Source organism: Lissotriton vulgaris, chromosome 9 (genome assembly GCF_964263255.1).
Source record: "Lissotriton vulgaris chromosome 9, aLisVul1.2, whole genome shotgun sequence".
In the NCBI taxonomy this organism is placed as follows: domain Eukaryota; kingdom Metazoa; phylum Chordata; class Amphibia; order Caudata; family Salamandridae; genus Lissotriton; species Lissotriton vulgaris.
This window is the reverse complement of record NC_141697.1, coordinates 714,453,431-714,464,852: the sequence shown is the minus strand read 5'-3', so window position 1 is coordinate 714,464,852 and position 11,422 is coordinate 714,453,431. Positions and strand designations below refer to the sequence as shown.

General features: G+C 44.5%; 1 protein-coding gene across 1 annotated transcript; it reads left to right on the top strand.

Moving 5' to 3' along the window:
* The first annotated feature begins 1,944 nt into the window (after positions 1 to 1,944).
* NANOS2 (nanos C2HC-type zinc finger 2) lies at positions 1,945 to 2,427 on the top strand. Its single transcript, XM_086936748.1, has one exon. It carries the CDS (start codon positions 1,945 to 1,947, stop codon positions 2,425 to 2,427), a length of 483 nt encoding a protein of 160 aa, XP_086792874.1.
* Positions 2,428 to 11,422: the final 8,995 nt, after the last annotated feature.

Genomic DNA, 11,422 nt, shown 5'->3' with positions numbered 1-11,422 from the left:
AAGGCTCTTGTTGCACGAGATTCCGCCAGGGTGTCTATGATTTCCAACAGCACAACTTTGGAGTTCAAAGTTAATGACAGGCTCACCACCTGCCAAATTACCCCTGGTTGATTGGGCAGTCCCGTAAAACATGGTAGAGAGAGCCCAGAGAGTATTGCCACTGGAGACACTTGGGCCAAAGCGTCTCCGGGAGCAATAAATCCAGTGGAAGTACTTGAACTGTATTAAACGAAGGTGCATGGAAATAACCAACATTCAATCAATCAATCAATCAGGGGTTATGAAGCTCACCACTCACCTGTGAGGGTCTCAAGGCGCTGGGGGGAGGGGGGATGCGAAGGTGCAGCTCCGGATCAGTCGAAAAGCCAGATTTTTTTAGGTCATTTCTAAAAATGTGCAGGTTTGGGAGCGTCTGATGTTTACTGGGAGCTTGTTCCAGGACTTGGCTGCGATGTAGGAGAAGGCTCTACCGCTTGCTCTGTTTCTGCGGATGCGGGAGAACTCTGCCAGGGCGAGATCAGCGGAGCGGAAGTTCCTCTCTGGTACGTGGAAGGAGACTCTCTCGTTGAGGTACTTGGGTCCGATGTTGTGGAGGGATTTGTAGGCGTGGGTGAGGAGTTTGAAAGTAACCCGCTTCTCGATGGGATGCCAGTGGAGGCCCCGTAGGTGTTGGGTAATGTGTTTGTGACGCTGAGTCGCTTCCATCCACTCATCATCATGAAGAGTCCCCACATCCTCCTTCCATCATGTCCTAAGGGCCGTCAGGGAGTTGGGCATATGAACAACCAGTGATTTATAGAGGCACAAGACAACCCCTCTACTCAGGTCCGCCAGTACCAAATTACATTCCAGAGGAATAATTTCAGGGAGGGAACCCTAGTCTGTCCCTGTACCCCTTTAAGGCATAGCACAACCGAAAGAATCTAAACAACTGTGAAGAGTGCAAATGGAACTCAGCTGCCAACTCTTTGAGCGATTCACATGCATACATCTCCCCAGACATCCCCGAGCGTTGATATGACGATGAGATCCCAAGCATGGAACCCCGCAAGGCATGCCATCTCCGACAGCCACATCCCATGAGTCGAAGGGGGGGTCGCCTCGGTAACAGTACCACACCATTTCATGTGGTGGAGGGCCACATACCAGTACTAAATGGAGACCTGGGTGACAGGCAGAAAGGGGGAGACCTGCCATGCAGCAATGAGAGCACTCCATGAGGTCACAGCAACTCAATTTCCAGCTGTGGGCTGGGTAGTCCCTGCCTGCCCTGAACCAATCATTAATGGTGACCAGCTGAGCACTGGTGAAGGCTTCAATGGTATCTTGAAAGGTGTCTCTAGGTCGCTGGGCATCCTCCTTTAATGCAAACCTATATAAATGTTACAGAAAATAAAATGCAGATTTTTTTATTGGAAACCAAATTGACGCACTACACAATATTTAGGTATTGAAAAATGTAAGCTTCTATTTCTGATTTCATGGACTATTATAGAAGTTTGTTTTGTTCTCCTATTTTGTAAACCTCCTCAATCGTTTGTTCCCACATTCCCGGTGTTCTTTTTTGCTCCTTTTCTTCAACTCAGTTAAACACTCTAATTATTTTGAGCAAACAAGTGCTTTATAAATAAATACAAAAACATAACATTTTCTCTATTCCTCTGCTTTCTTTGGATTGAGGAGTCAGCATACAACACCAGCCAGGTGTATTACATTCCCTCTGAAAAGCAGGTCCTGTTCCCATTCACTGTTAGGAGGTTTAGAAGATGAAGTTTTGTCCCTTTAAATTCTAAGCCACACCCCCTCTGCAAGTTGTCTTTCTTCAGCCTGGTAACTATATATTTGAGCTGTTCCAAGACTGTCTCACTGTTTGCAGCTAGTATTGCTCAGCTTACCATGATGCCTGCCTCGCAAGCGAGTGGTGTGTCTTGTTCAATAGCACCAATGCCTGAATTTGACATGTGGCAGGACTACCTGCAATTGTCCAGAGTTGTTGCAAGGATTATTTTAGAAAGAAGAAGAGAATGGGACAACAACTTGCTGGACACCACGTCTGGGCGTATCTCCCCAACCAGCCTGGATATGTCTTTCCGCCAAGCAAGTGACATCAGTTGCAGCGACAGCAGCAGTTCGGATGGTCAGGGTGACACAATGGGTGCTTGTGCGTCAATCCTGCCCAATTCACCTGGCGGCCTATGCAACTTCTGCAAGCATAATGGTGAGTCAAAGAATGTCTACTCATCCCATATGCTCAAGAAGAGCGACGGAACCATTGTATGTCCTGTTCTGCGCAAGTATACCTGCCCACTGTGCGGAGCCACTGGCGACAGAGCTCATACCCTGAAGTACTGTCCACTGAACCAAGAAAAGCAGTCGCTATACCGCAAGAGTGGGCGCAACTCAGCGGGCCGGCGAGTGAAGCGCTAAGGGCGAAGGCTAAACAAAATAACAGTTCACAAATGTAGGACTTTACAGATCTTCTAATGAAAGAAAACTGTGATTTTCGTTCGCTTCTTTGATAGCCACTTGACTTTTTTTTAAACAAGCAAAGATTTTGTTTTGCTAGAATCAACGAGAAAAAAATGGTGATTGTCTACTATGAAAGAACATGCAGAAATAGGACAGAAAAGAAACAACCCACCCAGCAGTCCGACAAGATCACTGCAGGAACTTGCATAAATAATGTTGGTTTTAAAAAGGGACATAAAAAGTAAGCATACCCTGTGGTATTTCATAATGCAAGGTTGTACTTTTCTCATTGCTTCTGCTTTTTCCGCTTCTTTGATCATCTTCTATTGTATCTTAGATGGCACTCGCTGCCCTTCCAATAACTGTAGTTGAATGTTCTGAATATTTAAAAAAATTCTAGAAAAAAAATGTTTAAACAGTTTTTAGTTGGACATTAAACATGTTATTTGAGCATCATTCTGCCTTGTGTGCCTTCTTATTTAGGAAGGCTAGTGTGACAGATTCCTAGTGTGTGAGAATTTGCATACATGATTGGCTGACATGCTATGTCCACCATGGTATGCCAACGCAGATGTGGATTATCAGGTTGTCTACATTGCAGCCAGCACTGTGCTCTAAACCCTGCTTCCTCACTCGATCAAAGTGTCAAAGCGTTGTACCTGAGTTTCCCTTCACCTAACAAAACTGCTTGAGTTTTTATCTGACTAATACATATTTCACAGGCAATTCGGGGCAGCAACATATTATATGATGTATTTTAGATGAGCAGTCAGAGGTGCAGTTTCCTGGCTATGGCAGAATGACGAGAAGAATCTCTTGTGTGTGAACCCGAATATGTGTTTCTGCTCGCACTGCTGGGTGCTCCTCTGGATGTTGTTAACTTGAGGGGTGACTACAAATGTCCCTAACAATGTAGTGCTTGTCTCCTCTCTAGCTGTCGGCGCTTAGAATACGGTTGAGTACTCCTAGGGCAAAGGGACTGACATTTTGTGGTTAAATGACCATTGTCAAGCAGGCAACAGCACTTCATTAGGACTATTGGCATTTCAATGCAACAAGGAGACAAGTTAAGGGAGTTTTTCTGGCAGGACCGGGGTCTGCACATCATGAACAAGACATATGCCACTTCCTCACTCCACACACTCTGAACTATGCTATGAGGATCTTCCTCCGTGACCAGCTCACATTCAGTGATGCTGCACACCCTCAGCGATGCCAGACACATGTTTCACAAAGCTCAGCAATGCCCATTTAAGTCGTGCACACCTTGTACCTGCTGGTGTATGTGCAGGCCTTGGCACACTGCATACCGGCCTCACAAGATGCAGGCCTGGCTGCCTTCTCAGCCCCTCCCCTGCCACACTCTGCAGATACCTAGGTACCTCATTAATCCACTAGCTATATTCGGAACTTAAATAACTGCTCTTAGTGCCCCCTGACAATCCTCTGACCCCGCCCACATGTTGACCTCCAGTCATGTTGAAGAATGAAAGAATCTGAACACATTTAACCCATCTTAGGGAAGAGAAGGACCACCTCAGAAGGAAGAAAGCGATAGTGACACTAGAAGGGCATAAGGGGAAACCTTATAACATCGACTTTATTGCTTCTGGCCAGTGTTTGTGGGAAGGTTTTTGCTTTAGACTGCTTGACATCTATCCCTGCACAGAATGAACAAACGATGAGTGAGTGCAAAGTTCGGTGAATATTGAACAATCTCACAATTAAGACCCGATATGGATCCTGTAGTGTAATAAAATCCAGTCAATGCAAACGGAAAATTAAAATAGCCATCTCAGCTACCTGCAAAGGCACACTTTGGAGCAAAATCAAAATTATAAACTGAGTCTCCAAGACTACTGGTAATATTGAACAATGCATCTCTGTTACTACAGCGTCCCCTCCAGATGTAGGGCTGACACCTGTTCAAGTAGCCACAGAAAAAAACACAAACAATGATACGTGGATATTTTGGAAAACGCAACTACAGTTGTTTCGCTTACTCTTTGGCACAGGGGCAGTAAAAGGAGATACTGATTTGGAGATTTTAAAAATGAACATCAGACTTAAACCTAAGCGAAGAACACGAGCCGAGGACTATTTCAAGTAGAAATTAGATACAGTGATTGCTGTCAAATACACTGCAGCGTATGGCAACATAAAGTTGGCTTGCTAGCTAGTGTCACGACGAGAATAGAGCCCGTCCAGACAGAGGTGACGTGACGCTTGACTGACGGCGTCGATTAGGCAAACATCTATACAGATTTGCATCGCCTGTTTCGCAAGGACATTAGTGGCTCGCCCCTACTGCAATCCCCCAGGTCCTCCGACACCTAGCACTTTTCAGTCGCTAATCGCACCACATAAAACATGGCAAACTGCCACTCACAACCGTGTCTCTGCACAAATGGATGACCAATGGAATTCGGTAAAAGCCGGAAGCACTCCCTGTCAGTAAAAGTCGAGGCCTGTGCAGCTCAGATCCGAGGTCACTGCTTTCAACGTATTCAGCTCGGTGTGCTGCTGCTTAAGTCTGTTGAGAGTTCGGTCGCGACACCAGGCGAAAGCAACAGCACGCCGCGCTTAAAGTTTCATCAAACCCCAGAAATTAACTTGTTTGGTTTTGGGTTTGTCGTGAAGATGTACCAGGTGTTTATTTGCCAGGTACATTAGCTGTGATAGAGCCAGTACGCACGGCCATAACACACTACATGGAGAAAGGATGTGGCCAAACGGCCAGGGCCTCGACCTCGAAGCTGATGGGACTGGGTTCGAGTTTCGGCAGGTACCCAAAATCCTGTGATTCTGCGCGATTTCACCTAATCTCCCGGTGCCTAGCAAAAACAATACAATAGGTTTCGCATTTGTTCAAGTTAGAGTTGATGGCCTTAAATTATTTTTTTAACATTTGATTATTTATACCAGTGACAATAGCACTCTGCAAATATAATTACTCCACCGCAAATAAAAGAACAAAAATAAAAAATATTGTCATTTTCTACACAAACAGATCTAACTTTAACAAATACGAGATGTATTGCAAATGCTTGTCTTCTTTCATGCCATTTTCTTTCCCGATCCCAGCCTACCATTGAAAATGTGTGGCTCGGTTTCTTCCCTGGGCTCTTTTCAAACACCGAGTATTGTCGAAGCAGGAAGGCATGGCTGAGTTTCACGTGACCGTGACTCTGAATACAGCCCAAAGGAGACTGACGCCTGCAGTGCAAGGGACTCCAAACTGCAGCGACCTAAAGCTAATGGGTATCTGTTAGCTATGGGGGTTAGTAAGCGACCCAAATCTCACCTTTGGAATGGTGACAGATCGGTGGGGCACAGATGGGATGTTCCATATGGTGCATTTATGATGCGTTGGGGACGGTGATAATGCCGCCGGGTACGTCACTTTTTTCCCATTTTAGAAGTGACGCACGGGCGGCGCAAGGGGCTTGTAAATAACCCCCATGGTCTTTTGCAGTAAGTACAGTCTCCACGAGGCCTTGGGAGCGATGCAAGTTCTGTGGAGCGCGATTGGGTGAGCTGGTTACACCAGGCACCAAGGAGGGCTTATTCCTCGATGTCTGCAACGCGTAGCATGCAACTTTAACCGAGGAGAGAAAACCTGGTGTTCCTGATCAAGTAAGATGATGTTTGAAAACAAGGGGTAGTCCTTTTTTTAAAAAAAAAATCTTGAATTTCAGAAAAGACGAAAAACAAACAAATCAATGCAATTCCTCACAAAATAGCACCGACATAAAATAACAAAGCAATGTATCTGCTACAGTCCCATGGAGTACATTTGCAGTGGGTGATAATACCTGCTAAACATGCATACAACTAAGTCCTCCAAGAAAGACAAACCACCCCAAAAATCGGTTATAAAATGAGACCAGTAAAACGACAGATCACTCCAAAGCTCATATAACCCTCTCTCATCCCAACAGAAACAATTTGAAGGCGTGTATGCGCAGCATGCAGCCGGGGAAAAAAACATACCCAGTACATCCCTTACGTCAAAAGAGTTTTCTAAGATGTAAAAAAATAATCATCTCTCGCCATCTAGCTAGCTCTTGTAAAGGGTCCAGAAGTTTTTAAGTGGGCTCTGACGAGGGAGCAGCTTACTATATAGTTCATTTTGTGTGTTACAAAACATGTCCCTAGACCATTGTGTAACCGTGGGAGGAGGTCCCCGAGCCCAACATATAGCCACCACACGCTTAGCGATCAATAAGCCAATATCAATCAGTCTGTGTATATCTTTCCGGACATGCTTAGAATAGCCCAGTAGGGCCACCAAAGGGTCTGGCGGCAAATATTCCTCTGTAATCTCACTCAGTTTTTGAAATATTAGAGTCCAGAATCTAGCAATATCAGGGCACAGCCAGGCCAAATGGATAAAGCATGCTTGATCCGCACAACACCTCTCACATCTCGCATTCTCTCTAAGGCCATATCTACGCAGACCGGATGGAGTATAATACACCCTATTCAGGAATTTAAAATGGATGAGTCTATCACGTCCATTCAGCAATACATGTCTTGTGGCCTTACAGCAATATAGCCACCTGTCGTCATCTAATATGATATCCAAGTCTGTTTGCCACGTAAATCTAGCTTTAATAAAAAGATTCTTCTGTTAGTCTTGTACCATGCAATAGATCCTAGATACGATTTTGGAGGGTGAGACAACAATGAGAAAGGAGCTACCTCTGGAGGCTACAACATTTCCTCCCCAATCATATCATCAAGCGCCCGACGAACTCTGTAAAAATGAAACATGAACAGTGGAGTTATATTGCAACTATCCCCTACTATGTCATCTCAACTGCTACCTTTCCCATCTTCAAATAGTTTACCAATTTTTAAATACTGAACAACGCCAGCGCGCGTATCACCTCCAGCTCTTTGAAATTAGGCAGCTATTTGCACATTTCAACCAGGGCGAGCGGGGAATACAGAATTGAGGAAGCCTGTCGCTTAATTAAGTTTTGCTAAGCATGGGAAGTGGCATTTGTGGAATCCAGGAGCCCTGAACGTCGAGACAGGGCTTGATATAGCAAAGCAGTCAAGGGGGAGGGCGCTGCGGCGACCCTTTCAATATAGGGGTAGTCAAAATTTGTACCCTATCCGAAGAGTCACTCTAAAGTAATTGCATCGGTTTTGTGCAATACAGACAGCGCAATAACATTCAGGGGCATATGTACAAGCCCCTAGCGACACCACAACATCACTTTTACCGATATTGTGGTGGCGATAGGGGCTGCGGCTTATGTACAAGGCAGCGTGGCTTAACGCTGCCTTGTACACAAGGTCCGCTTTCACGCTATGGTTGGCGTGAAAGGGGTGGGCACAGGGTGTTGCAATGGCGTTCCAACGCAACACCCATTCATTTTGACACTGCCCCCTATGTGCAAGGTTTGCACACATAGGAGGCAGTGCCAAAATGAAGACCAGGTAAATACTGGTCTTAAGTTGGCAAAACGAGGAGAAATGCTTAATTTCCCCTTGTTTTTGCTTTTTCCATGTGTGCTGCCTTGTGCAACACACATGGAAAAAGCAAAATGCCATGGTTTGTTGGGACACCTTCCTGTACATAATCAAACCTTTAAAAAAAATGAAATTGTGTCACTTGCATGAAGTAGCACACATGAAAGTGACAGAATGGCATTTTAGGATTGTTTATGTGCAGGAAGATACACCTTCCTATACATAAACAATCCTCTCCTGCACGCAGATACCCTTGTACTATGGTACAAGGGTGCCTGCGTTGGTGCTTAGTTGCTAAACTTAGCGCCATTGCAGGGGAAATGCTAGGCTGCACCACATTCTTGTAAATATGGTGCAGCATTGCGTTTCAGAAGTGGCGGAGCACAGTTTTAAGCCAAGGAGGCTAAGACAGCACTCCGCCACTTCCTTGTACATTTCCCCCTCAGTGTCTTCCGCTCCTGTCTTTACCATACCGTGCAGTTTTAGCTCTTTTGGCAGTGTAACAGCCTGCTCTAAATGTGACGGTGCCAAATGACATGAGTTCTGGTTGCAATACATTCTGGTACTGCTAGGCCTCCCCCTCTTTTGTTAAGCCTTTTTTTTGGGGCTATTTTGGTTAGTTCGCGCTTAGGCCCCTGTAACCTTTTGTCCACATAAAGTTTCCACGCCAAATTTGCATCCTTTTCTTCCAACATCTTGAGGATTCTAAAGGTACCCAGGCTTTGTGGATTCCTCTGGAGGGGACCCAGAAATTAGCCAAAATACAGCAAAAAGTTGTTTCTTTGGGAAAAAATGGGAAAAAAGTGAGGCAGAAAAAAGCGTTTGTTTTTTCCATGCAAATGGTATCAGTGAAGGGTTTGTGGAGCTGAAATCCCCATCTTCTCAACTTTCAGGGACAGGCAGACTTTCGTCAGAAAACCAAAATATTTTACACAGTTTTGGCATTTTACTGGGACATAGCCTATTTTTGCTATTTTTTGTACTTTCAACCTCCTTCCAGTTAGTGGTAGAAATAGGTATGAAAGCCATAATGGATCCCGGAAAGCTATACATTTCTTAAAAATAGACACAATTCCAAATTCAGCAAGGGGTCATTTGTGTAAATCTTTCAAGGTGTTTTTATAGAAATTAACAGTTGAAAATAACAAATATTGAAATTGATTTGAAAAAAAAATAGCTATTTGTGCCAACATTTTCACCTGTAACTTCTTCTAAGTATGACAGATTTTTTAAAGCAATTTGCCGTTACATCTGCTGGGCTCTTCTGGTTTTGGGGATATATAGGACTTGTAGGTTCCTCAAGAACCCGAGTAACGCAGAGCCAATAACTGAGCTGCATCATGCAATGGTTTTTCATTGTGTACCGGGTATGAGGCAAATCATTTGGTAAAATATAAAGAGTGAAAAATAGATACCAAGGAAACCTGTATATTTCCAAAATGGGAACAAAATATAGAGTTTAGAAGCAGTAGTTATTTGCATATCTCCAAACTTGAGGGTACCCAAACAAGCATGTGAATTAGGGGTAATTTTTCAAAATGACTTATTTTTTACAAATTGTCTTACATTCGGAAGGCAGAAATGTAAAGAAAGTCATTTGGTAATAACACTTGTTCTACTATTATGTGTTTCCCATAGACTTCTGATAAAAATGCTACTTCACTTGTGGGGGTAGGCCTAGTGCCTGCGACAGGAAATGGCCCAACACGCAACATGGACACATCACATTATTCCAGTGAAAACTGACGCTTTTTTTGCAATGTGCCTAGCTGTGGATTTTGTATCCTAGCTTAGTCCGCACCTAGGGAAACCTAGCAAACCTAAACATTTTTTAAAACTAGACACCCAGGGGAATCCAGGACGGGGTGACTTGTGTGGCTCTCACCCGGTTCTGTTACCCAGAATCCCTTGCAAACCTCAAACGTTGTCAAGAAAACCAAATTTTCCTCACATTTCAGTAATGGAAAGTTCTGGAATATGCAGGGAGCCACAAACTTCCACCCACCTATCATTCCCAAAGGTCTTTGATAAAAATGGTACCTCACTTGAGTGGCTAGGCCTAGTACTCGTGACAGGAAACAGCCTAAAACGCAAAGTGGCCACATCAAATTTTCCAGTGAAAACAGATTTTTTTTCGCAATGTGCCTAGTTTTGGATTTTGGACCTTAGCTCTTCCGGTCCTTAAGGAAACCTATACAGTTTTGAAAACTAGACATCCAGGATAAACCAGGAAGGGATGACTTCTGTGGCTCCCGCTAGGTTCTGTTACCCAGAATCCCTTGCATACCTCAAACTTTGTAAAAAAAAAAAAAATCCTCACATTTCTGTGATAGAAAGTTCTGGAATCTGTTTGAATCCACAAACCTTCAACCACCCAGCATTCCCCCAAGTTTCCCAATAAAATTGGTACCTCACTTGTGTGGGTAGGCCTAGTGCCCAAAACATACTGTGGAGACTTCAAAAGTATTGATTACAAAAATACCTTGTTTTGCGAGCGAGTCAGCTGCGATTTTGATCCCGGGCTCGGCAGACAACTAGGGAAACCTACCAATCTCTGACTTTTCCAAAAACGAGTCACCTGGAGCAGGGCCAGACTGGCTGCCAGGCGTTTTGGTTCGCTGCCAAGCTGGGGGCTGATTTTGTCGACAGGGACTTGCTTAAAACCATTTGTTATGCTTTGTTTATTTAGAAGCACATGCAGGTCCCCATGAACGAAACCAGCCCCCACCGCAGTAAAATCAGCCCCTAGCTTGGCAGCACACCAAAACGCCCGGTAGCCAGTCCGGCTTTAACCTGTAGGAGTCAAGGGAGGTGTAAATTGCGTGGATGCCTTAACGTTTTCCGACCCAGAAACCCTTGCAAACTTCCAAATTAGCTAAAAAAATCCAATTTTTCTCACATTTCTGTGTGGGAAAGTTGTAGAACCACCAGACTCTGACCCAAATGTACTACCACCCAGCATTTTCCTCAGTCTCCTGAGTAAAATTATATCTCACTTGTGTGGGTGGACCAAGGGCCTGCGACTGGTAAGGGCAAAAAACATCGGGATTGAGGGAATAGCACTGCAACCTATAAGCAATCTATATTTTTAAAAATACATTTTTAGGTGATTCTGCATTGGACACCCACACAAGTGAGGTATCATTTTTATCGGGAGACCAAGGGGAGCACTGGGTGGTAGGACATTTTTGCCGGCGAGGTGATCCAATGCAGCAATGTAAGGAAAATGCGATTTTTTTTAAAGCTAAATTTGAGGTTTGCAGGGGATTCTGGGTAGGAAAACGTGGGGGATCCACGCAAGTCACACATCCCTACACTCCCCGGGGTGTCTAGTTTTCAGAAATGTCTAGATTTTGGTAGGTTTCCCCAGATGGCCGTTGAGCCTGGGACAAAAAACGCATGTGCAACACCAGGTCGCTATGTGATTAAAAATGTTGATGTCTCCACAATACGTTTTAGGCCCTTGCCT

Bases quoted from the DNA above. Each gene is read 5' to 3' on its own strand.
- NANOS2 (XM_086936748.1), top strand. From the start codon at position 1,945: ATGCCTGAATTTGACATGTGGCAGGACTACCTGCAATTGTCCAGAGTT.